Genomic DNA, 26,132 nt, shown 5'->3' with positions numbered 1-26,132 from the left:
AATTTCCCTCAGCTATCTGTAGTCATTGTCCTTCCATTTTCTGGCTTCCAGGTATTACAAATTACTGATGTCAATCTCATTCTTTTTCCTTTATAAATAGCATATTCTTTCTTTCTAAGAGATCATAAGATGTTCTCCAGTGGATTTCAGGAATTTTATTAAGTCAAGCCTAAATGTGTGTCTTGTCTCATCAGTCCTGCCTTTCAATCTGCAAACTCAAGTCTTTCTTCAGCTCAGCAGCTTTTCTTCTAACATTTGTCTGATTATTGCTCTCCTTCCATCTTGTCCTTCTTCTGTCTCTGGAATGCCTGTTATCCACATACTCAGTCTCCTCGACCTCTACTCCAAGTTGCTTGCTTCCTTCACAACTTTTACCATTTGTATTTTTGCTTGGCTTTAAGATACTTCCTCCATTTGATCTTCCAGGCCACCAATTCAGATCCCAACAGTAACCTTTCTTTTCTTCAATTCAAGAGATAACTTGAATTTTTTAGTTCAAAAATCATGTGTTTCATTTCAGAAAATCTTTGGGATTTTGAATTTTGAATCTCCATGTCTGTTTATATTATTCTTTTGTTGTGCCCAAGGCCACTTGCCAATTTTCATGAGCCAGCCCCTTGGAAACTTTGCCTTATTGTCTGACCTCATTCACTCATTCATCTAGAAGACATGTATGAGGAACTGTTAACATGTTACTCAGGACACTGCTTGGCCAGGAAAGAATCAGCTCAGTTCCTGCCTTTGAGGAATTCATTTTATGGGAATTCATCTGGCCAGGTGAGTAGTCTCACCTGAGGTGAAGATGGGGGTAACAGCACAGATTGCCTGAACCATGGAAGTTCACAGCACCAGTTTCATTATTTTGAGTGAATTATCTGGTTGGATTGGTCTTCAATTCAGGACAAGTATCAAGCATGACAGTAAGGGTCCCAGGAAGATTTCTGTACCTCGTCTCTTATCCTCTATCTTGCCATTACCTGATACCCAAACATTCCCAGCCATCCCTTCAGTTCAAGGCTTTGAACCTGTTAAATTGTAAACAGTGCTGGGAAGGTAACACAGTAAGCATGATCAATCATTTGCATCTTAAGTTGTAGGAGTCATTTCTGAGAATAGGTTAGATGAAAAAGGAGGGGAAAATACAAAGAGAAAAAAAATGGGTAGCATACCTTGAAAGAGTCTTTGGCAATGGAGGACATGCTAGGTGAGGCCAAGCTGGGTGAATGAGGTCTGAAGCCCCTTTGTTTCATCAGGAAAGATGATGACATTGTTATATTTGGCTTGGAGAAAGAAAGGCAGCTGTAAATGGCCGTCTGCTGTGTGGAGTAAGAATGTGGAAGAAGTCAGCTTACTCAGTAGTACTTCGGAGGATAGAGCAAGAGTAACTAAGTGAGACTGATAAGCAGGTAGACTTGGAATCCGTGGAGAAGAGCACATTTTTATAATGGAAGTTGACTGAGAAATAGTCCTGTGAGACCCTGAGTCCCCTGTTCTGACAGTGCAGGGACAAGGGCTAGAGGCCTGCTGGGAATGCTCACTCTGGCCGGGGGTAGACCAGCTGACCAGCAAGCCTCTCTCTTCCAACATTAGTTTCACTGATACTCTAGCCCTGAATCCCTACAGAGGAATGGGAAGAAGGCATCACAGAAGTGGCAAAAAGTTAATAACATGGAGATCAAATGTAGTAAGAGCATACCACTCTTGCCTTTACAGCTTTTCCTACAGTTTGCCAAAATTCTCAACATACTTGTCCACACAAGATGCAGCCTGAGGTGCCAACATCACTCAACCATGCCTTGTCTTTGAACGGCTCTCCTCTATCACTCTCCCCTCTCAGGGAGTTCTTCTTTGGGTCAGTTTTCTAAGATCTGCCCATTTGGAAACTCAAACCTTCATGGCCTGTATTTGTAGTTACTTAAACCCATGTGCCCCAGTTTGTTTGTGCTTCTTATATGAGTCCAAGATTTGTTTCCTTTGGTCATAAAGGTTGTGAGGGTCTGGGGACAACTATAATCTAAACTAGTTAGGAGTTGGCAGTTTCAGTGAGGGTGTGATTTCTACTCAATAAACCACAGTCTCATTTGGCAACTTGAAAAGCATTCACTTTTTATGTGAGATTTTTTTTTTTTACTTGCCTGGCTTTTCACACCTCTTGCCATTCAGAGAAGATAGAAGAACCCATAGGGAACACTTCTGTCCCTAGTGAAACTAGCATTGCAAGGCCCCAAGGAGGGAGATGAGGGATTGCTGGAAAAGTGTTTGTTGCCCCCTGTAAATTGATAAATAGGGGTCCTCAGACCCCTCATACTGCTGATCAGGCTGCTGGAACAGAAGTAAAGGACGTCATAGCTCTTTGGAGAACATCTAGCCCAGCATGCACTTACTCCATCTGAACTCTGGCCAATTCTGGAGAAATCTCACCTCCCCAGTGGTCAATGCAGCCCTCTTCCTTCTATAAGACTGGTAATGTGAAGTTGAAGGGAGCCAGGAGGCTGTGAATAAAACTCATTTCTGAAGGGAATTCTGACTGAGCCTTCAAGGAAATAATCTATAGGCATAGACCGATGTCTTGGGGAGCCATTGTTATATGAGCTGCAGCCTTCAGTGAGACTCACCTGGGACAAGATTCCATCTTGATCTTCTCTCTTCCAGGACAGCACGTGCTTGCCCCACCCTTGGTGTGTATCACAGACACTCTACTTGTCTACTTTGGCTCCTGGGCTGCATATGAACTTGTGAATGGCTCCTCAGGGAGACTTATTTCCAGTCTTTTCAAACTGGTTCCATGATGGCATCTTTCCTGTCACTTCCAGGGAAGATGGATGATTGGGGGCTGGACGAAACACACCGCAAGAAGTTCAGGAACCCTCGGGAAAGACCAGAGCAAGAGGGTAAGGGGCAGGGCATGCAGAACTGACCCAAGAGCTGGCCGCTGGGGGACAAGGAAAGTGTGGTTGTCAGACACCCATGCGCCCTGAACTAGCAATACCAAAGTAAGGACCCTGTGCAGGAGACTGATCTCTACTCAGCTCCACCTGTCCCTGGAATGTGGGGCCCCCCTGGTTGTTTGCTTTCCTTCTTCAGAGGGACCTCTGTGATCAGGTCCCCTCTTTGGCAGTTCTGAAACACCTGGCATGGTAGGAAGGGGGCCTTTGACGTCAGTAGGGAGATTGTCTACTCAGGTGTAGCTAATTTCCTCAATGTGAGGTTTTGTTTCTAAACCTGGATAGGCTGCCTCACACCCCATCAATGAGTGTGTGATGTGTATGTGTGCATGCATGTGTGTATGGGGGAAAGTACACAAACCTGGGATGGACTGGAGGCGGGGGAGTGATGCTTGACCCCTCATACCACAAAGCCAAACAAAACGTGTTTAGATTGGGCTCCCCTCCTCAAACTGGTCCAGCCCACCGGACCCCACAGCTCGATGAGATGTGGGAGGGTTGCCTTTCCTAATATATAGACCTCAAGTCCTTTCTGGAGGCAGTGGTTAGGTCATGCCCTTCTTGCTCGGAGAGGATCCAGTGGTGAGTCCTCAGGACCCCTGTCAGCATAGGTGAGAAGGAGGAAAGGTCTGAAAATTTCCACAGAACCAGAAAGACAACATCTAGTATCAGGCTGTGCAGAAATTTCCTTGGAGGATGGCAATAGGGTTCCCCAGTCTGTGCCCTGCGTGTATAGGGAATTAAGGGAGTTTATTGAGGTTGAAAGGCAAATTGGCCCCCTGAGGAGACAACACTTAGATGATGCTTTAAAGGCAAGTGCTGGAGTGAATTTCTAATGAGAAGAGTAACTGAGGGAGGACAGGGAAGCTCCTACTACAGGATCTCTGGCTCTGGCCCTTTAAAGGAAACCTGCTGATCAAACCAGGTGGGGGAACCATGGTAGCCAGAGCCAGTCTTCCTCAGGGAGTGTAAAAAGAATCTTCTGTCAGGAAGGCCAGAGTGAGAACAAGCTGCAGAAAGAACATTTGCCTTTCCTCTCCCTCTTCCTCCATGATACCCTTTCTCAACTGGAAGACGTGTGCCAGGCATAGGGTCAGGGAATGCAAAGTGAACCTACAGCAAGAAGATGGGCAGGACGGCTCCAGGAAGTGAAGGGCTTTGGGATTAGGGATCAGTCCAACATCCGGAGTTGAGGACCAGAAACGCCACCTAATTGGAAAGAAGCTTCTTCCTACATCCCGATGATCTAGATTCCTCCAGCCAGCCCTGTGGATTTCCTCCAGGAAATCAGAAGGAACCCAGGTAAGAGGTCTTGCAGGGGAGACCTGAACCACAGAGCCCCCTCACTCCCTGCAGCCAATGGACCATCTGACTTTTCAGAGGAAGAGAAAAAAAAAGAAAGGCTGATGTTTTTCTGTTTCTTCTGCTGCACTGTGGTGTCTGGGGAAGCTCATCCTAAAACAGGGAGCATTACTAAGAACTCCAAAGAGAATTTAGATTCTGGAAGCTTCTAGTTGGAAGAGCTCATCTTAAATATATACAGTTCTTAAATAGATACATTTTAATGTATCTTAATACGTTATATCTATCTATATCTCTATAATATCTAACCTTAAATAGATACAGTTCAAAGCCCTTACTGTGTAGATAAGGAAGCCATGGTTTGTCCAAGGACCTGTCCAGGTGATAAAAGAGCCTGGACAGAAGTCCAGGGATCCTAACTTATAGCTCTGAGCTCTTCTTGCTCACCTGGTGATGAAACCAACTTAATCCATCAGCCCTCAAGTCCCCTTACCATGCTAGCTGCTCGCTGGGTAAGTCTTCACACTATTTGTCATCCTTTCCACAACTTTGTGACCCACAACTCTGACATCAGGATGGCTCCCAAGGCAGCACCATGTGGAGTTGACCTGTGGGAGGCTAATGCAGTGAATTTGAAAACTTTCTTCCTAGGGATCATTACCTGCTGCTTTCAAGGTGGAGGTACCTGGTCCAGGCATCTTCACCTTTCCCCTCAGGTCCTGTACCCCTTCCTCAGACATGCCAGTAGAACTAAACCATCTGAGCTTCTACAAACATCTTAACCTCCCAGCTTAACAGCCTTTCTCTTTGGTGCCCCTCTCTTACACAGCCAACTTGGATTACTATAGACATATTCTGTGTAGCTAGAGAGTAGATGTTTCTGGAACATTCCAGGATATTGAAGTTATCTGATCAGAGAACGACCTTTTATGGTATGTGATCTCCTTGGATAACCTTGTGTGATATGTGATCTCATCTAAAACTGGCACCAAAGGATCTTTGGTGAACTTGCTGAGAAAAGGCTATCCTATGAGGCTTGAAGGGCCAGTGGCCAGGTGTCTGCTGGAAAGCTACACCTTGGCCTTGATACACCCCTTCTCTCAAATGTGTACAGTAGCTACACCTTCCTTTAAGACTAGAGGGTGGGAAACTTTCAAGTGTACTTTCAAGTGCTAACTCTAACTAATTAGTATTGGTTGTCTGAGCAGTGGGTTAAGAAGGAGTCTGAGGCTGTTTGGGAACTTACTGGGAGAGACTGCTATCACTAATTAGCTATGTTTGCCATAGATCAAATGGAGAGAAAGGGGGCAGGGAAGAGGATGTAGGGAAAGGGAATATGGAAGTATGCTACCAGAGAAGGAGCTGGTGTACAATGGCCCAGAACTTTCCTTGGCCTTTTATTGGGTGTCACAAATGTAATGATACACAAGTAGGTTTGGAGTGGGATTTGGGGGAGGCAACTCTTTTTTGGGGAGGGATGACAAATGAGTCTTAATAGTGGGTTCCAGATGCTCCGTATGTTGGACCTTGCAAGCAGTGTATGGATGGCATCGAACCACCTGCAAGAGACAGTAACATCTGTTCAAAATCTGAGAAAGACAACTTACAGAAAGGATTTAAGCATGGGCCAGTCCAAGTAAAGAATGATTTTCAGTAAGATGGACTAGGTCAGTTTTCCTCTTCTGAATGATGTCATACATGGTTTGGTTTGTTTAGTTCCTTTCAAAGAAAATGGACTAGATTTCAAAATTGTATTTGGCAGGTGGGACCCTCTACAAAATCTGTTTTAACCCCCTGGGATTTGAACAGTTGACTATTTCTGTATGTTTGACATCAGTAGAGGCAGGAGTACAATGGGACCCAATTCTCCAGGAGCCACATTTCTGAGCAGATACTGTGCCTCGTAACTGGGCTTTCTTTCTGTGAGTCAGTGGGAAGAAAGGCTGCTGGACCCCTGCCTTTAAAAACACAGGGTGGCGGCAGTCCTCAACAGCAAGGACCATGCCCCTGAAATGTCAGTGGGAAGCCACATGCATTGGGCTACTTAATAAGGCTCATCAGAGAAAGAGAGCCATGACTCCTACACCACGCAGTCAGGCCAAGGAGTTCCTCAGCCATTAAGTCTACCCATGGGCTACCAAGGACAGATCCTTTCCAACCATGGGCCACAGCGCACTCCAAGCTGGACCCACAGAGCCCTCACTGGCCTTCTAAGGATCCAGGTGGGCCTGATGGGCCCTGAGTCCATGGGAGCAGGCCCTCTGGCCATAAACAACATTACCTGTTCACTGCACCAGCCACACACTGTTTTCCAGGTGTGCCATGATGTTAGGGGGAGAAAAGTTGAAGGAACCCAAGGAAGTAAGTTATTATGAACAAAATTACTCTTGGACTGTAGGACACCCAGCCCCACCTCCAAAGTGCTTAGGGATTAGTGGCCACACAGAACGGACCTTGTAATATGTAGTTCCCATAGCCCATGGAGCAAGATCTCTGTCTTCAGTGGTCTGTTTTCTTCTGTCTCATTAACTGAGTTCTCCCAGCCACTCTTGCAGGATTCCTGGGTTTCTGGTTGGTTGGTCACAGATGGCCCAGCATTGTATCCCTATCTGTAAACTCCCTTTCTTTTATCCAAGTGCCACTGAAAAATAATCAGCTTTTATCCTATGAACTGCAAAACCCTACTTGACTCAGCCATTACCTTTGTCAACCAATGAAAGGCTCTCACCTTTATGTCAATATTTATCAAGCATTTAACAATGACAATGAGATGTATTATTCTTAAAAATAGCTCAGACCCTGAAATAGCCAATGACTGTTCCTTATGCCATTCAGAAACTAAAGTGTGTAGTATAATTATCCCTCAGTAATTTATTCAGCAAATACTTCTGAGTGCCTACAGAATACCAGGCTTATGCTGGGTGCTGGGGAAGCTAAGATAATGGGGCATAACCCGGGCTGCCAAGGGCCTCACCGTCCTGTGAAGGTGACAGACAAGAACACGTAATTGACCCTTGGCACGCTGAGAGTCAGCGCAGGCAGTTGTGCACTGGGACAGCGAGCCCTGCTTGCTGTGGAGGGCCATGTGCCATCTGAGAGCAGTGGCCTCACTGGAAAGGGATCTGACATGTGATCCCTGCAAAATTATTTTCCAGAGCCTTTTGCAAGCATGGTCTCATCTTCATAACCGGATGAGGAAGACATATCCCTCCAAAATATCCACCATCATTCTGTAGATTGAGTTTGCAAGGGTTACCGACGGGGGTCTGTGTATTTCTTTCTAAGAGCCATGCCTGGCAGTGAAAACAGCCTGCGGAAATGAGTGACTCTGGTTCCTGGCCAGAGTTACTGCCGCTTTCTTTTATCCCCATCACACCAGTGGAATATTTATTTCTAGAACATTTGACAGATGTGTTCATGATAGTCTTGAAATCGCCTTTCTCCATTAGCAAAGTCCTGAGAATCTGTCCCAAAGGTAGCGGTAAACGGCTATCATCCTTGCTTTAAGTATTTTCAAAAACGGGAAATTTGTGAATTTATCTCGTGTCCTTGGTGGCACCTGTTCCCACTTTTCCTTCTCAACTCTTGGCTAGCATGTCGGGTGAGCCTGCTGTCCTCCACTTCAGTCATACCCACGGGAGAGCTGGGACCAACCCCATGTCAGACCCTCTTTGATGCCACCTCCCCAAAGAAAGACCCAAAAAAGCGTTCAAGGGAAAGAAAAATACTTTTTGCTTTTGCTTTTTGTGGCTGGGACATCGACCCAAGGAACACACAGTAATATGGGCCCTGCCCCCACCTTCCCGGACCCGGAGCAGGGAGCCCAATCTGGGATGCTAACAGTGATGGTCCAGAGCATGAAAGGACAGCCAGTCCTCCTGCCACCATTTCCAGAGCCTCAAATCGGGTGTCAGGAGACCTGGGAGCAAGTCCCAGCTGTGCCATGATTCCTAAGCCGTGTGACTCAGTTGATTTCTCAGGACACAGGAGGTAGACTGTGATCTTGTAGTTCTGTGCAGTTCTCAGTCTAGGAAGCTAATGTCAGAATATCGCTCTGGCCAGGGGTGGCTGGGGCAGCTGACACTCGGCGTGTGAGAAATGAGAAGCGACAGGCCAGCAGAGGTGCCCTTCCAGCTGGCAGAAGAGCGCTTGGGACTGGCGTTCCCTCAGAAGATCCTGCCATGTCGGACGACGCTTGCCGCCCCCTCAGTCCCTGTCCCTGGCACAAAACCCATCTGCAGGGCTGTCTGCGGGCAGGCCGATGTTCCAGGCGTCTCTGAAGCTTGGGATCAGGGAGCGCCTCCAGCCGAGGGAGTTACGGCCCAGTGCCACCACACAGGCAGGATCTAGGAAGCTTCAGAAACCATTCTGAGCCTCAGTTTTCCAGTTCGTTCAGGTAGCAATGCCCAAGTGTAATTCCCATCCACGGCTCCAGGCAGCCGCTAGATCCTCAAGCTCCAGAGTACACCAGAGCCCTGAGTAGGAAGTGTTAAACCTGCGTACCCCGGGGGACCACCACGTACTCCAGCTGATCGACATGGGGTGGACATGGGATCGCGTGCTGCAGCGAACCACCAAGGTGACTGGATACCGTCACTCTCAGGCTCTGCCTTGAGAAACCCTGTCCCGAGGGATGTGTGCCGTGCTCTCCCCACGTGTGGAAATCTGAAATAATAAAGTCCAACAGAGAGCTTACTGTAGCTGATCACAGCCCTAGGAGGACCCTTAGCTCCATAGATGGGGGCTGCTCAAACTGTAACATGCCCTGGGGGAATCTGGTTGAAATACAAGCTCTGATTCGGTCGGCCTGGCTGGAACCTGAGACTCTGCATTGGTAACACGCTCCCAGATGAGCCTGGTGCTCCCAGCCCCGGGGCCACATCTTGAATAGGAAGAACCTGGGTCAGCGGTTCTCAGCCCAAGGTGTATGTCAGAGCCATCTTTTAAATATAACGGGCATTTAAAAACTTGAATTTTTTTAATTGATCTGGGATAGGGTTCGGGCATCTTTTAACACACCCAGTGATTCTAACATGCAGCCAGCATCGAGGACCCCCAGCACATACACTCCCTGCCCCAAACGGAGGACAGGGCACAGGCTGACGCACAGGAGCGGCGGCCAACGAAGGTTCGCCATCCACACTGGCCAGGGCCAGCCGAGTAGGTCTTCGAGTAGTTCCCTGCTGTAGAAATAGGGCTCATCTTTCTCTTGACATGTATACGTGTCTGTGACAGTTTCTGGGGGGGAAAGGAAGTGCAAGTTTTACCAGTGGCGAGGTGGTGGGGGATGGGGAAGCTGGAGGCTTGACACAGACACAAATGCGATTCCCACCTGCTGCTTCAGAGCCACAGCTCCTGCCTTTCCAGCTCCTGCTTGTGACTTTTCCCCACTCTGCCTGCTTGGCTCTCAGCGGTGCGAACCTGGGCAGCACTAACCTGTCTTGCTCTGCCCCTGGCTAGGTGGCGGTAGGGAGCAGGCAGCCACAGCAAGCCCCAAGGCCCATGAGGGCTCGGAAGCCGGGCCCCCCAAGCCCAGGAGCGTGTTCCACATCGAGTGGTCATCCATTCGGAGGAGGAGCAAAGGTGGGTGCTGCCTTCCCTTCACTCCCAGGTCCTCAATTTACTCATCTCTAGAATGGGGACAAGTAGCAGTACCTACAGTACCTACTTCCTAGGGCGTTAGGGAGAGCCACAAGAGCCAGGCTCATTCTTATCACACCCAACTCTGACCATAGCCATGGCCCGGTTGTGGGGGCGTGATGCTGGTACTGGGACAAGAAGCCAACTCAGGAGGTCTCTAATTTGACTGTGTATTGGAATCACCTGCATCCCATCCTTGGCGACACTAATCTAATTCATCTGGGGGGCAGCCTGGGTGGGCATAAGGGTATTCCAAAGCTCCCCATGAGATTCTAATTTTTGCCAAGCCACAAACCACTGGTCCACTTACAAGACTAGAGGTGAAATTTCTCGCCTACAGTGGTCAAGATGTCAAGGCCAAGGAAACAGCTGGAGAGCCATGGAAGGGAGGCAGCTCCCACAGGCCATGAGGGAGCCAAAATGAGCAAGGGGGGAAGCGAGGGAGCAGTCAGGGGCAGAGGAGGGACGCACAAGGAGTCCTCCTCCCCAATCAGAGGCAAAAGTAGCCACGTGAAGAGCCAGGGCAGAGGAGTAATCTCATATTGCCCCTTGAGTCTCAGGGAGGGGAACCGCCTCTCCCAGAGTCACACAGCCTGCAAGGGACAAGGTCAGGGAGGACCAGTGAGTCCTTTTTACAACATCACATGCTTCCCAGAAGATGTGTCCCTGACATTCTTGCTCCAGCTCATCTAAACCTCCTCATTTCTCACCAAAAGTGGCCGACCCAGAGAAACGGGCCTGGGGGTGTGGGAAAACATCATACAAGGGGAGAGGACATTGAGACATCTAAGGGACCCTCTGCCCAGGGGTTTGTATTTGTCAGAGGTCACCGGCAGGGCAAGAAGAAAGTGTGGCTTTCCTCAAAAGGTTAACAGTTTTTTAGAATGCCGATTCTAGAATCCCAGGCCTAAACTCCCAGTGGGATATGTGTGAGAGCACGATTCCTTGGGACATGAGGAGCTTCACACACAAGCAGCAGGTCCACTGGGACGCCACGCACACTGGCTTCAGCACCTAGAGGAATCTTTGCTCTACGCTTTCTTTCAAAGCTTCCAAAATTGATTTGTCCTGCATAGTGTAGCTTCCCAACCACACAGGTATATGCAGCCCCTGTCTCTTCAAAAATGGGAGCGCAGTGCTGTTGATGCGTCCTTCTAGTGCGTGGGTACCATGAAACCTCATGGACGTAGTGGGAAGGCCCAATTCGGTCTAAAAATACCAGGTGTTCAGAGCCCAGCCTGCCATCCTCACACATGACCACAAGAGGGAACCAAAGCACCAAGACCAAAACTTCCAAAGGTCTTTTAAGATGTCTAAAACCCTACTAAAATTGGTCATCTTTAAAAATAAATTATCTGGTAATAACAAAAATATGTTCATGGCAACTTTACAAGAGTTTTCTAGAATTACAAGAACATGCCAAAATCTGTTTCAAGGCATGACGTGGACATCACTTAATCCAGCCAGCAGTTGCTGCTAAAATACCAGAAATTCCCAGATATACATACAAAAAAAGAGAACAGAGCAGCCTGAGGTCATCCAGTTGGAGTCATAGATTCAAACCCAGACCTTACATGGTTCAGGCAGCTTAATACTTTAGGAGTATTTCTTTCTATACTTGCAAGTTTGTGCAGGAAAGAACCCTAGATTTGGGGACCACGGCCAAGGCACTATTGTCTCATCTAAAAAATAGAGGGATTGCGCTAAATCAGAGGCTCCTAACTAAAGGTCAGTCAAGTCTCTGAATTCCCTAAATTCCTGTAAAATGTCCTGTTTACATGCAGATGTACATTTTTTACCCAAATGGGTTCTTGACCAGTAAAAAATCAAAGGGGTCCTTCTGGCTGCAAGACACAGTAGTTCTGGGCTTCCTCAAGAGGAATAGGAAATACTGAATATATCAACTCAGCTGCAAGAAATTTGCTGCTAATGTGCCAGGTTAGAGGTGTCCTAATTAATGATGTGCTTTCCTTCAACTCCAGTGTTTGGAAAAGGCGACCACCAGGAGAAACAAACCAAAGACCCTTGTCCCTATCAGTACCGGAAGCCCACGGTTGAGCTGCTGGTGAGTGACGAGTGGCCCAATTCGGGCAGGGCCCTGAACCACGGAGCCTGCGGCAGATTAGGGAGCTGACGTCTGGAAAAGATGCCCTCTGGTGTAGGCAAAGTTTTTTTTGAATTCGTATATCCAGAAACATTATTACCTGGAATAAAAGTGACTGTTTTTCATAGTCTACTTTATAGAATTTCATATTCCTTTGATTTGAATTAGTTATTATCTTTCTTCCCCTAAATCTGGCATTCAAGAATTTAGGAAACGAGCTGGTGCCAATTTTCAAACACAGAATCTTTACATGTTTAATTTTATGGACAGTTAAATTTTGAAGATGAGACATGCTGGTGGGGGGGGATGATTTCTTCTGGAAAGAATGTGGTATAGGGATAGTCCTAGTTGAAAGAAAGAGCCTAAAGATCTGTGGTTAAATATCAGTTCTACTGTTTGACCTTGACCTTGAAGTTCCACCCATGACCAAGCCCTCATCCCCAGGATGAGGATAAATACTGTGTCTCGTACGTACTGCAGGGTTGTTGCCTGTAGTCGATGCGGTAACACGTCAGACAAAACAAAAGGTATTCCTGTCTATGGAAACACAGAGATGATTCACTAAATACCAAATGAAAACGTTGGCTAAGTCCCTGAAAAAGCGCAGATGAGGTTTCTAAGCGTGGGAAGCACAGGATGTGGGAGCTCCTTGTCTTGCCCCCGGACAGGATCTGGACACCATGGAGGACAGCGCTGAGATAAAGGTGGAAGCGAACACGTCCAAGACCTCCTGGATTCAGAGCCACGTGGCTGCCAGCGGGAAGAGGGTCAGCAGAGCCCTCAGTTACATCACAGGAGAGATGAAGGAATGCGGCGAGGGGCTTAAAGGTAAAGGTCCTGCGAGCGAAGCCCTTGACCCTGCTCCTAGAGTGTCACTTCCAACCATCCCTCCAAGCACTCGGTCCTTGGTAGATTACACTGAGGGAAAGACTGTGTCTGGGGTCTTTCAGAAGGGATGAGAGTGTTGTTGTCATGACAGACACACAGACTCTTGGGATGTGAGGACGTGTCAGTGTGCGAGCCCTCATTTCCGAACCAAGTGGCCGTGCTCTCGCACATATCTCACTAGGAGTTTAGGCCTGGGATTCTAGAATCTGCATTCTTAAAAAAAAAAAAAAAAATGCCCGCCCTATGGATGACTCTCAGGAGGACTAAGTCTTCTCTCTCACAGTCCTCCCAGAGCCCAGCCCACGGGTTAGACACCCTCTGTGCAGCAAGAGCATTTTCTGATGGTCTTCTTGAAAATTCTCCCTGGGGGACAGCTAGCTCAGGGTACCTTATGCCCCCACTCCTTGAAAAAACCAACGTCAAGACCACAACCAGCTGGCGATGGGTCTGAAGAGTTTCTGGGCCTCACATGCCCTCTTGGGTTCTCGGTTTACCCCCCTGTGTGGCAGGGGATGGGAGGGCATGGTGCCCTGCGAACCCACCTCAGAAGCGAAACTTCCTGCACCCCCCAGCCATCCACCCAGGTCCTGTGCAGGCCCGGGGCACCCCAACCTTGACTCCCTGCCCTGGCTGCATTTCAGACAAATCCCCAGTGTTCCAGTTCCTCGACTGGGTCCTCCGGGGCACGTCCCAGGTGATGTTTGTGAACAACCCCCTCAGCGGCGTCCTCATCGTGCTCGGCCTCTTCGTCCAGAACCCCTGGTGGGCCATCTCGGGCTGCTTGGGCACTGTTGTGTCTACTTTGACAGCCCTCATCCTGAGCCAGGACAGGTAAGTTCTGGGACACCCAGGGTCCGGGAATGAGGTCAGAGGTCGCTTCCTGCGGGGACCCCTTGCCACCTTCCCATCCCCTCACTCCTGTCCTCCGGGCTCAGAAACTCCTCAGACTACGGACACTCATAACTGACAACAGTCATTCCCTCATTACTTGGTAACAGCTCCACATGGCCCAGGGGAACCCGAAGGGCTGATGTCCTCCCTTCCCATTCCCAGGGGGGCCATCCGTGGGAAGGTGTGGGCTGACAGGCCCCAGTGGAGAACAATCTGGGTCAGAAGGGAAGTCAAGGAGGCAGTACCCCTCCGGAGGCCCTGGGAAGACCCGGCTCCACCAGCCCTCCTCTGTCCCCCTAGGTCTGCCATCATGGCAGGACTCCATGGCTACAACGGGGTGCTGGTGGGGCTGTTGATGGCCGTGTTCTCAGACAAAGGCAACTATTACTGGTGGCTTCTGCTCCCTGTCATTGTGATGTCCATGTCGTGGTAAGTTTGCTCCTGGGGCTGCCAACCTTTTCACCCCAGCTCCCTGTCTGTCTAAACTCAAATTTAAGGGGGCATTGGCTTAGCTGGCATATCAGAAACATCCACTGGAAATAATGATTCATGTCATACAGTGACAGCACTGTGCTAGGTCATCTGTGGACAATATCTCCGTACCCACCATCCTTCACTCTGCTTTTTTTTAAGATGTAAAAGTGTTTCTGGTCCTACTCAGCCAGAGCACAGAGAAAGGAACCAAGGCCCATATGTAGGTGAAGAGCCATAGCACAGCCTCCTGTCAGTCTCTAGAAATCTTGTCATTCCTTCTGCTGCCCCCCACCCAGCTTTCCCCCATCCTTGGGACCCCCTGACCTGCCCAGGACAGCCTCCTATGCAGACTGAAGGAGCACTGGGCAGAGCCCTCAGAAGGCCAGGGCTCGGCTTCCCTTCACCTCCAGAAATCAGCCACGGGGCGCTCTGGCCAGGAGGCTCGGTGCTCTCAGCTGCTCTGCAAACATTTGCTGACAGAAGGAAGGGAGGATTACGGTTCCATTCCCTGTCACTCCCTCACTCTCTTCATGCCTGAAAATGGAGCTGTAGGACTTTTCAAGGAGCTTCTGTGGCTCTCTGCCTTAGGTCTTCCTCCACAAAGCCCCAGAAAGCCCTCTTTCTGAAGCTGAGCCTGTCCACCCTATCAGTGCACCAGGCCCAGGGAGGCCGGGGAAGACGTGCGCAGGGCGAGCCGGGCTCCAAGAATGTACCTGGCAGGCTGCTTTTCCTGGGGAAAGTGCTCCTGCTCGGCCTAGCGTCAGAGCCTGAGCTTCCTGAACAGTCTCCTGTGCTTCTGCCACAGCCCCATCCTCTCCAGTGCCCTGGGCACCATCTTCAGCAAGTGGGACCTCCCGGTCTTCACGCTGCCCTTCAACATCGCCGTGACCCTGTACCTGGCGGCCACCGGCCACTACAACCTCTTCTTCCCCACGACGCTGCTGCAGCCTACGTCCTCCACGTCCAACATCACCTGGTCAGAGGTCCAAGTGCCCTTGGTAGGTGTCGGGGAAGGCAGAAGGGCAGCATCTGTCCAAAGGCATTCCCTGTGGAGGACCCGTAAAGGCCTTAAAGTGGCCTTTACGGGTCCTCCACAGGGAATGGCTATTAACAACCACACAGCGTGAGGGGCTCACGTGCAGTCTCTCTTCAGCCACCAGCCTTTTCCTTCCTCTCTATAAGAGCTAACAGGACCATTTCTGGTCCCACAGGTCCTAGCACAGAGGGAAAACTGAGGCCTGAGGTCACACAAGCCCCTGAGTGCAGAGTCAAGTTCAGCACTCTGGCCCCCTGACGATTACACCTGGCTCCTTTCCTTCTTCCTTCTCAAAAAAGTCTTTTTGATGCTTTTCTCCGGTTTTCCTCCAGCTTACGCTGTATATTTTCTTCCATCTGCCTCACTGAATCATGAAAGACACACACCTCACACGACCACCTGTGGGCGAACGACGTCTCTGTTGCCACCCCGAGTGACTTGCATTCAAGTGGTGCATTGCATTGCACGCACTTGCATTGCGTGGTGACACTGTAAAGCACAGGTGTTCCTCCACGAAGAAATGTCTAGATAGCAGAGCTTTTCACATGTTTTCAAGTATATTGTATGTAATGCTGGCCTACTGCATGTTAGCCAAAATAATTAACAAGACACGTTTTTGCTGAGGTTCTCCTTGCTTTCCATTATACTAGACAACCCCCACCCCCCAGGTTGGGGGCTTGCTCTGAAACTTTCCTTTTTTTAAGATCTTATTTATTTGTCAGAGAGAGAGATAGAGAGCAAAAGCAGGGGAAGCAGCAGGCAGAGCAGGCAGAGGGAGGAGCAGGCTCCTGGCTGAGCAGGGAGCCCGATGTGGGACTTGATCCCAGGACGCTGGGACCATGACCTGAGCCGAAGTCAGCTGCTTAACCAACTGAGCCACCCAGACGTCCCAACAATGTGTCATTTCTTAAAGCATTTCATAGTAGACGGCAGCATGCTAGAACGGCCCTGCGTTTGCACTAAGAAACGTTATATAGAAAAGAAATAATCGCATTGGCCTCATCTTTGTTGATTTGTATGTGTGCATGTGAGGACCCTCATGAACCAGAGGTGAGAAAAGGTTGGCAATTCACTTGCTAGGCTCCTGTCTCTTGGTATTTTTTTACCCTTTCGATCAGTTTTAAAGTACAATCGCTTTAACTAGCTATGGGGCCATGGTGCTAGAGAAGGCAAGGTGAACACATTATACATTCTTCATGCCACATTTTCAATGAAAAACATATCCAGAAATTTTGTAGAAGTGAAAAACAATTAGGGAATCTTGTACAAATACTTTAGAACCCCAAAGGTCCAGGAAAGAAAAATTCGGTCTTTGGTGGTTGCCTTTTAAGAAGTAACTCTCTAGCCAATTAGATGGATTATGATAATGACTAATATGGTTTATCTTTTTGATCACTCATGAGAGCCTTGAGTGTTAAGAAGTCAAGTTAATGTCGAAAGGAGGGTCTAAAACTCCCAACAGGGTCGAAGCCCCGTGAGTTCCTCTGCTCTCTGGCCCTCGGAGAGTTCCCTGGATGGTGTCACCAGCTGGTCTACACCCCCCCGCACCACTGGTTCTGTATTGAACTGTCCCACTTGCCGTCTGCACCCACATGGCAATGCCGGAGCCCCCACCTTGTTCTCTGTTCCTGGGGTCACGGAGATTGCATCTGGAGGGCCCCCTAGGCTGACCACAGGCTCCTGCAGTGTCTTCCTATCTCTACACACCTCCAGGGGCAGCATCTCCCCAGAAGGCAATGGGCTGAGAGAAAAGCTGCCTCCTTGGAATATATGGGCTCCCTGGCCCAGGACTCTGCTTCTTCTCAGCTCCCAGCCCAAGGGGCTAGACAAACCCCAGTATGCCCTGCAAGGAGACCCTCCCCTATGCACCCTCCAAACTCAAGGGCCTTTGGCCAACCTTCCAAACCATGGGCCCCAACCCCAGTTGCTGGGGAAGGCTGCATACCCAGGAGCCTTTTCTCGAACTCGAGAGCACATGTGCAAGCGCCCGCAGGCTGTGGACCCTGCCTCAGCCAGCCCCTCACCTCCCCAGACAGGCCCCACTCACTCCCCTGAGCTACGTGGAGGCCTCACACAGCCAGGTGCTCCTCTGTCGGCCACCACTGCATTGGCTTATCAACCAGAAGAGCAGAGACCATGATACTAACCCCTCGGGGACTCTCCTGTGCGTCCAGCTGCTCACCCAGGCCAGACTCACGTGACCACAGCCCAGACACCTTATTCTCAGAAATACGAACAACCATTTTTTCATAGCATATTCAGCCTTCTAGTCATAATTTTAGGTTGTTTTTTTTTTTTAAGTTACAAGAGAGTTTTTAAACACCAACTTTGATCAGACATCTCTTAATTTTGTAATGGATAAGACCCTCATTTTAAGTTTCTAGTTTCTCTTCACTGGGGCTTCAGTATCTTACACTCATGTTTCTAAATATTTTAAGTTCAGTATCTTACAGTCAGGTTCTAAATATTTTAAGTTTCCTCAATAAAGGAAACTTGACATCCTAAACTCCTATTGTTCTAAGAACTCAAGATTAAAAGAGAAAAGCTTGTGTTCCTTCTAGAGCTCATCTATCTGGATACAAGTATCTTGGAAATCTGTTGCAAAGTGTTGGTGTAGAGGCTTTGACACAACTCTTTTCCAGCCAAGGTTCCAGCTGTCTCTGGTCTCACTCTACAACCCCATGTGATCTTTGTCGCTGCAGCTTCTGAGAGCCATCCCTGTAGGCATCGGCCAGGTCTACGGCTGCGACAACCCCTGGACCGGAGGCATCTTCCTCATAGCACTGTTCATCTCGTCCCCTCTCATTTGCTTGCATGCTGCCATCGGCTCCACCGTGGGGATGTTAGCAGGTTAGTGTTATCACTACCCCTTAATAAAGCCATAAGGTTGTTAATATCTGGAGTCAGCTCCAAGGAAACGGTGACACATCTTCTACACCCATCCCCTCCCACCGTCCTGCGCTGATTCCTGCCAACTTTTGCTCCTTTCATTATATCCTGTTTCCTCACCTTGGGTGCCAGTGCCTTAATACTTCTCTGAGCAAAATATTCTCCAGCAAATAGAGAACAGAGAACAGAAAGTCTTTGGTGGTTAGCCATTTACACCTTAGTATAAATTTAAAGCCTAAGAGAAGTTAATCAATTCCAGGCATGTTTGTGTTTTACGTCTTATCTTGACGGATGATACTCCGGTAGAGAACATTAAGATATCAGTAAAGAAGGAAAAGCCCTCTTTCTTGACAGGGGAAGAACTTCTCCGGATTGCTTAGAAACACTGCAGAGTCCTTATTCTGAAAGCTCTCTTCAACCCATAACAGCTTCACCACTAGTACTCATGTGGCCCTATAGCCATTTGTTCCTTTTAGTTATTTTTTCACTGAATAAGATCTTTTTTATAAATGCCTAAGAGAGTGGCTGGTCCGGGCTTTGAGCTCTGTGTGGTTTTCAGGGCCGGCAGGTGAACCCCACGAGATGCACCCCCAAACTCAACACCGATGCCTGTCTTCTCTCATAGCCCTCACTATCGCAACACCCTTGGACTCCATCTACTTCGGCCTCTGTGGCTTCAACAGCACGCTGGCCTGCATCGCCATAGGAGGCATGTTCTACGTCCTGACCTGGCAGACGCATGTCCTGGCCATCGCCTGCGGTAGGGACCGCCACCACCCCCCTCTGCACCTTGCACACCCCACCCATGCCTGTCCCTGCAGGGAAAGCTGCCCTGAAAATTCTGTGGATCCTCCAAAGATAAATGGGAAGATTGTTTGCTTGGTAAAAGGGTTTTATCTAAAACTGTTTTTGAATGGTTGCTTAATGATTCACCCAGTAAAAATTATTTTCATGGAACACAAGTGCTCAGCCAGTATGAAGACCGAATTTTGAGATGGTGGTTGTTGGGCTGCTGTCCGTGGGCTGTCTCTGTGATGGCTGCTCTCCTGGCTGGCGACTGAAGCTAACCAACAGAGCAACACTTCCACAAATTAATCTTTATGTATAGAATTAGGCGATTTACATCAGTTATGGTAATTAACCTTAAGCACCCAAACACTGATCATGGGATCTTCAATAATGCTTATGTTTCAGGAATGCTGAAGGGTAGGGGTACTCAGTGACTCTCTAATAAAAGTCTGCTGTTGTTAATATCCTAGGGACAACTGGGATGTTTTCAGTTGAGAAACAGGCTTTAGAAGCAAAGCCCAATTCCACTGGCGCATTTTCATCTCTGACCAGCACCTGGCTCTTCCCAGCGGGCCAGCCTGGCCGTGCCCTCTGTAGGCAGAGCCCGGGAGACGAGGCAGCGGGCCTCCATGGTCTTCCTTATGCTTTCAGGGTGCTGCTCCTCCCTGGAAACCCATATTCTGTTAATAACTTGTGATGAAATATTCCAGCAGGGAGTTCTGGGATCCGCGTGCTTTGGCCGTAGAGTAAAATTTTCATGTATGGTTTATGCTGCTAAATGTTCCTTTGCTATAATGCAAGGTGGTGGGACCCAAGAGAACCATAAAGGCTCCATTCTGGCCCTTCCTAACAAAGTTCATCTGCTGTCTTTGCTGTGCTGGCATTTGCCTGGAATGAAGACATTTCAAAGCTGTCAAGTTACAGAATCCTAACTCAAGTTCAATTTTATTCGGAGAGATAGCATTTATGACCTCCATGTCTTGGCAGGGGATGTGTGGACTGATCTTGAGACACCACTCGTCACTGGCCTGTTTCTTTGTTCTCTTTGCAGCACTGTTCGCGGCCTACCTGGGCGCTGCCCTCGCCAACGTGCTGTCTGTGGTAAGTTGATGTGGCCTGACAATGTGCCACGGCACTCCCCGAAGCCAGTGCGAGACCCTCCTCCAGCAGCCCTTCCCCAGCTCTGCCCTCTCGTCTCAGATCACACGGCCTGCCTCGGCACCTGCCAGACAGAAGGAGCTGGGTCATGGAAGTTTAAATGTCCACTGTTGGTCCAGTCAGATTAGCTTTGGGCCAGGGGAGCTTCTTACAGAAGGACAATGAGCATTATCTCTTAAATCAAATTCTTTCTGTGGCCTCATCCTATAGATCTAGTTTTAAATCTTTATTATTTAATTTTTATGTGTGTGTCTAGATCAAGTTCCCGACTAGCTTATGGGCCAGTGTATGTCTTTGTTCATCCCTTCGCAACTCAGTGCTGAGGGGGTCGTGGGGGTAGCCTTCAGGGAAGACAGACAACCAAGCCCCAGCCTTACCTGACAGAAGCCAGAGCTGGGGGCTATGAGCACGTGCAGCCGTCCAAGAAGCCCTCGTTTTTCTGAGGCCTGGTGTGCAGTGATGTCGGACTCGGGAGGAGCTGCCTGGCCAGCCCCAGTCCCCACATACCCTAGGTTAGGGCCCACAGCCTAGGGCAGAGGGCTCAGGGCTCAGCCCGCAGTCAATGCCTCCCCCTTTTGGATAAGGGTTCAAGGGCACATCTTATAAAAGCAACCAGAAAAAGTCCCAGTAGTCCTGAAAGTGGAGACGACAGTGGACATTCGAGCCACAACTGTCTGAATCCCTTCTTCACCCTTAGTGAAACCGGGCAGGTTGAACTTAGCCTAGGAAGGAATTTTCTAAGCAAGAGAATTGGCCTTCTCTGATATCATCCTATGTCCCCTGGTGGACTAAATCCTCCTCTGGGCCCAGCGAGTTGTGTTGGCGCCTCTCCTGCCACACTGGGCACACAGCCATGTGACAAGCGCAGTACCCGTTCTCCGTTTTCCACCTTCCGCCGGCGTGCTCCTTCCGAGCCAAGGCTGGTCGTGTTCTCATCTTCATCTCTAGCACCTACTGCACTCCCGGCACAGAACAGTGCTCGGGAAATGCTGAATGAGGGCGCCAGCCGCGGCCGTGGGGAGCGTGAGAGCTGGGGCTGAACAGTGCACGCACGGGTAACACGGCAGCTCTGGGCGCCCCCAGCTCTCACATCCTCTGTGTGCCCGTCCTTACACCTGAGTGTCCAGCCAGTGACCTGGTGTCACATGCCCTCCTTGGGCAAGGTCCTAAAGGGATGTCAAACACGGGTTGTTGTTCCTGATCGCGGGCACTTACAGAATGGCTGGCCCTTTCTTCTGTGTGGCGCTGAGGTGTTAGAAGTTATGCTGCTCGATTCAGGCTTTTTTTTTTTTTTTTTTTTTTTTAATCGAGGTTACTTTCTGTGTGCCTATAATGCTTAAGACACTGTGCCCATCACTCTCCGGGATACAAAAAAGGGCAGGGTATTTACTCACTCTGAAGGAATTTCTAATCTCCTTGAGGAACGGGATATAAAAATCTTGAGTGACATTTCTGAGCCCCTTCAAGCCCTCCACAGACAGGAGCACTTAGGAGCTCCGTTCCTCTGCTTTCTCACTGGCACGGGCATGTACGGCCTTTCTTCCACAGTGCCACCCTCTGCTCGACAGTCATGGCCGCGTGCTGAGGGTTATTTATGGGGTCCTTAGTAGGCACAAGGTACCAACTCTCTGAATAGACATGGTTATTCCTACTTGACTTGAGGAAATAGGTCTCAGACAATTGAAATGCCTTTAACAAGGTAGTTGGAGCTGAGACGTAGATCTGGGCCTGTGGGACTCTAGACCTTCATCCTTTCCCACTGTGGGGCTTCAGGGGGTGCCTCCCAAAACACACTGTGTGGTGTGAGCAGGGCTTTGGGGACACTCATTGGGGGTGTAATTCGTTATGCTTGAGTGTTCTTAGGCCACAGTTCTGGCTGCCATTGTTCTTCCCCAAGTCCCATCTAGGAGCGCCATCTTTGAACACATACATTGTAGGCACGTGGTATTACCTGAGGTCTTTACTGCTTATAATGAAGTAAGGTTGGGGGTCAGGGGAACATGATTTGTTCTGTCTCATAGTTGAGTCTGCAGGCTCCTTGTCAGCGAGCTCTCCACTCAAGTGATCTCAAGGAAGATTGGGGAAGCATAGCAAAAAGGCTCAGGGCATCTGAGGAATAAAAAATAGGTCAACACCAGGAGAAGGGGAGCTGGGAATGGGAGAGCCCTTGAGAAGAGAGATGGCTGCCCTCCACTTCCAGCCCCTGGGACAAGGATGTCACGTCTCTGCCTTTTTCCAAATGTCTGTTCTATCTCCCTGTCTCTCTGCAGTGCACACAGTCCCCAGTGACCACCCAGCACTGGTTGGTTCTCCAGTCTTTTCAGACCAGGAGCTCAGTCTGTCTTAGTTCAAATTCTCAAAAAAGGATCCAAGCCCAGGCCATCTGCCTGTGGAAGCTGCCTTTGGGTCAAGTGACTTGCTCTAGTCCAATCAGCTGTGACCAAAGAGAAAAAGATCATGAACTACAAAATGGCTGTCAAAGCCGCTCCTTCAAAGGGGCTGTGAGAGAAAGCAGACAATGTTCATTGTCCTAGAGTTGGAGGAATAGCTTGGCCAGATAGCCTAAGACAAAACAGGATTTCTACATAAAGCCATATTATAAAAGGGTTCCAGTGGCTGCATTCTGAAGAATGCTCATCCACCGGTTGCAGTCAGGTGGAGAGCACTGACATGTGTTTACATTGGCTAAGAATTAAGTATTCTTCCTATCATTGCCCACGAATCCTCCTGTCCTATACCCAGGGCTGTAGGGGGTTGGTAAAGGCTGATGAAACAGACACAAGCATGTGATATAACCAGGCTTCTCTTGTGTGACCCCCACCCCTTGCTCAGTTTGGACTGCCGCCATGCACCTGGCCCTTCTGCCTCTCCGCGCTCACCTTCCTGCTGCTGACGACCAACAACCCGGCCATCTACAAGCTTCCCCTCAACAAAGTCACCTACCCGGAGGCCAACCGCATCTACTACCTATCCCAGGAGAAAAACAGAAGAGCATCAACCATAACAAAGTACCAGGCCTATGATGTCTCCTAGGCTGCCTTTTCCAAAACGTGTCACTGTACATTCAGCCTTCAGCAGGTTGTCCGGGTCCCCAAGCTGAGGGCCACGCAACCTCCCCTTCTGTCTGTTCTGTGATTTTCCCCTCAAGCAAGCCTACACCTTATTTGTTCCCCCACATAGAGATATACATGTATAGCCACCATTTAGGGGCCTCTCAGTTCTAAGATGTACAATACTTATCATAGATACAGTTAGTTTAGACTTCATACCCATAGCTCACTGCAGAAGAGCTCCCTTTGATGGGACTTGCCCTCTTCTGCAAAATAAGTCACATCCATAAAGAGGACTCATCAAGAAGGAGACAGAGATTGGTAGCATGGGCCTCCAACTCAGGCATGTCATGGAGCCATGCATGGTACCAGGGAACATGCATCAGCCTGGAAGGTGATGGGATGGTTCTGCCCCAGCTCTGCCTCTAGTGAGCTCCCACCATCTTGAGTGAGCACATCCCTGCTCTCAGCCTTGACTTCCTAGTTTCAGGACAGGGAGGGACTGTAGCTCCCACCCCAGTAGTGTTGACTCTTCTCTCTCTCCCATAAACTGACAAAACCAGCATGACCATCAAGTTATTACTCTAAGTAATAGATGGAGGGCTTACCTGGAGAAGGGGCAAGAAAATGTTCATGTTCTGAGATTTGTTCCTGAGTCATGAGAAGACTTGGTGTTAGGAAATTAAATTCACTGGAAATACCAACATGCCTTTTTCCTTTGCATAGTAGAAATGTTTCTGGAAATGTCATAAGAGGAAACGTGATCTTTTTCAACATTCAAATCATGTTTTAAAGAAATGTATCTTCTTTTGTAGTATTCACAGCATTCTCGTATTAAATGGTTAAGTTCGCAAGATAGTACCGGGTTTTCTTAAAATGGGGCTCACCTACCGTGTTCACACATCACCAATTTGAGGAGTTTTTCATGGTCAAGCAAGTGTCTGACAAAAGGTGAGGATAGGTTACAAATCATCAGAAGAGGGTCTGATTTGCTTGCAAAGGGAATTATACAGAAATGACGGTCATTGTTTTTTGTTTGAGTAAAAGTACGGGTTATTAACAACACACCTTACTTTTCAGAGAATAGCCTTTTAGTTTTGCATCTCCAAATTACAGATGCAGCCCCTCTTGAATGGCCAGTAACTCCTGTTACCTAGTTACTCTGGTTACAGCTTTGAGCTCCTAACCCACAGGACCCCTCTGTGGGAAGCCACATGGCTCAGCCCTCCCACCCCTCCTCCACAGGACGGGAACAATCCTCCCCCAGCTCCTCAGTAGGACACCCTCCCCCCATCTTACTCTCAATTTAGCTTGATGGGGTGAGGACGTAAGATGCGGGAAGAAGGCAAGGGGCAGGAGACACACCCTCTATAAATGCAGCTTTAAGGAAAGAATCACATTTGATTAAAATCCATCATTTGGAAAAAGCCAGTGTCTACATTTATGTTTTCTTTCCTCTGTCTGCCCTGAGATCCCAGCCATCTTCTGCCAGCCCAAGAGCCCTGGGCTGCCTCTTTCTCTACCAGATCAAATATAGCCATTATGACTTCTCCAGGAAAACAGAACACTTCCTGCTGGAAGCAAATCCCCCACATGGGAAAGGGGAATGAGTCACACTCCGGAGGCTACCTTTGAGTTTGTGATCACACCTTGAGGCCAAGAAGGTCTCCGGCTGTATTTTAACGACCATGGAGTTGTGGCTCTCTGAAGATCAGGCATCCAGGAATTTCCCCAGATGGCTGTTCGTGCTCGCAGCTCATTCAGCTGCCCCAGAACCCTTAAGTGATGACATCAAACCATTAAAATAGCACTTTTCTGTGCATTTTCCACCCAAGTGTTATAATTTGGGTTTATGAAGAGCAGGAAACCCTCCACACACATACCATTCTGCTTAGTGAACACTAATCAATCCCTTCAGCTGTTCTAAGGATTTCAATATCCTCATGTATACAGCAACTTGGGTTGGCCCAGGATAGCAAGCAAGGTGGGAATAGACGGGATAAAAGAATTCAACCTGTGAAAATGTACGAAGGCCACAGGATTTCCAAAGTCTGCATCAGCACCTCCATTAGGCACCAACAGAGGACAGAGTTCCCACAAGTTCCCAGGAGTTGGCTGTACAAGCCACTGTGTCTCTCCCGCCACATCTAAGGCTTGAAATCAGCTGTGGGAGTAGCATTTCCACTGCAGAAGTCAGTAAACTACAACTCTGAGCATCCCCCGACCCCCAGACAGCCGGCTTATCACCGCCAGGCCAGTGCAGCAGGAAGAACCACTATAGGGCTCCAGACCAGAGGCTCAGAAAACTAGACTCAGCAACATCAGGTAGATGCCATTCCACACACAGGAGGCATCTGCCAGGACAGCAAGCAGAGTCTCAGGCATTAAAAACAGCTCAGAAGATTGACCTGCTCTGAGTTCAACCCTGAAAACACACCCCTTGGAAGCATCCATACAGAACAAATCCAAGAAATATTGCAAGATATACATGAAGTGCAGGGAGGTTGAACACCATGGTAATGTTTGTTGTGCCTTAGGACCAAAATAGAAGAAAGTACCCGTAACAGTCTAGAATGGAGTATTAAATGACGGGGGTGGACAAAAGAGGCAGGAGAGCCTTTAGAGTCCTCGGCTTGCATAGAAACTGACAAGTTTAAGAAATCCACAAGGAGGAACAGAAGGGTGATAAGAGCAACCACCATGAGAACAAAGTTAGAATTTTAATTTTGGGGGGCACCTGGGTGGCTCAGTGGGTTAAAGCTTCTGCCTTTGGCTCAGGTCATGATCCCAGGGTCCTGGGATCGAGCCCCGCATGGGGCTCTCTGCTCAGCAGGGAGCCTGCTTCCCTTCCTCTCTCTCTGCCTGCTTGTGATCTCTGTCTGTCAAATAAATAAACAAAATCTTTAAAAAAAAAAAAAAAGAATTTTAATTTTTGAACTAGAAGAAAATTCCATCTTTCCAGTGGA

The 26,132-nt window shown here is 48.8% G+C and overlaps 1 protein-coding gene across 2 annotated transcripts in view; it reads left to right on the top strand.

Annotated features, from left to right (window-relative positions):
* The window catches only part of SLC14A2 (solute carrier family 14 member 2), a 177,247-nt gene extending 152,695 nt beyond the window's left edge, over positions 1–24,552 (top strand). For both annotated transcript variants that reach the window (XM_047697549.1, XM_047697548.1), the window contains exons 11-20: positions 9,708–9,830; positions 11,870–11,952; positions 12,660–12,819; positions 13,521–13,710; positions 14,071–14,199; positions 15,050–15,242; positions 17,983–18,130; positions 18,795–18,929; positions 20,010–20,059; positions 22,949–24,552. In XM_047697549.1, coding sequence (XP_047553505.1) covers positions 9,708–9,830; positions 11,870–11,952; positions 12,660–12,819; positions 13,521–13,710; positions 14,071–14,199; positions 15,050–15,242; positions 17,983–18,130; positions 18,795–18,929; positions 20,010–20,059; positions 22,949–23,149 — 1,412 coding nt within the window. In that variant the 3' untranslated portion in view covers positions 23,150–24,552. The remainder of the gene's footprint in view (positions 1–9,707; positions 9,831–11,869; positions 11,953–12,659; positions 12,820–13,520; positions 13,711–14,070; positions 14,200–15,049; positions 15,243–17,982; positions 18,131–18,794; positions 18,930–20,009; positions 20,060–22,948) is intronic.
* The last annotated feature ends 1,580 nt before the right edge of the window (positions 24,553–26,132 follow it).

This window comes from Lutra lutra, chromosome 12, assembly GCF_902655055.1.
Source record: "Lutra lutra chromosome 12, mLutLut1.2, whole genome shotgun sequence".
Taxonomy (NCBI): Eukaryota; Metazoa; Chordata; class Mammalia; order Carnivora; family Mustelidae; genus Lutra; species Lutra lutra.
This window is presented reverse-complemented; position numbering and strand designations above follow the sequence as displayed.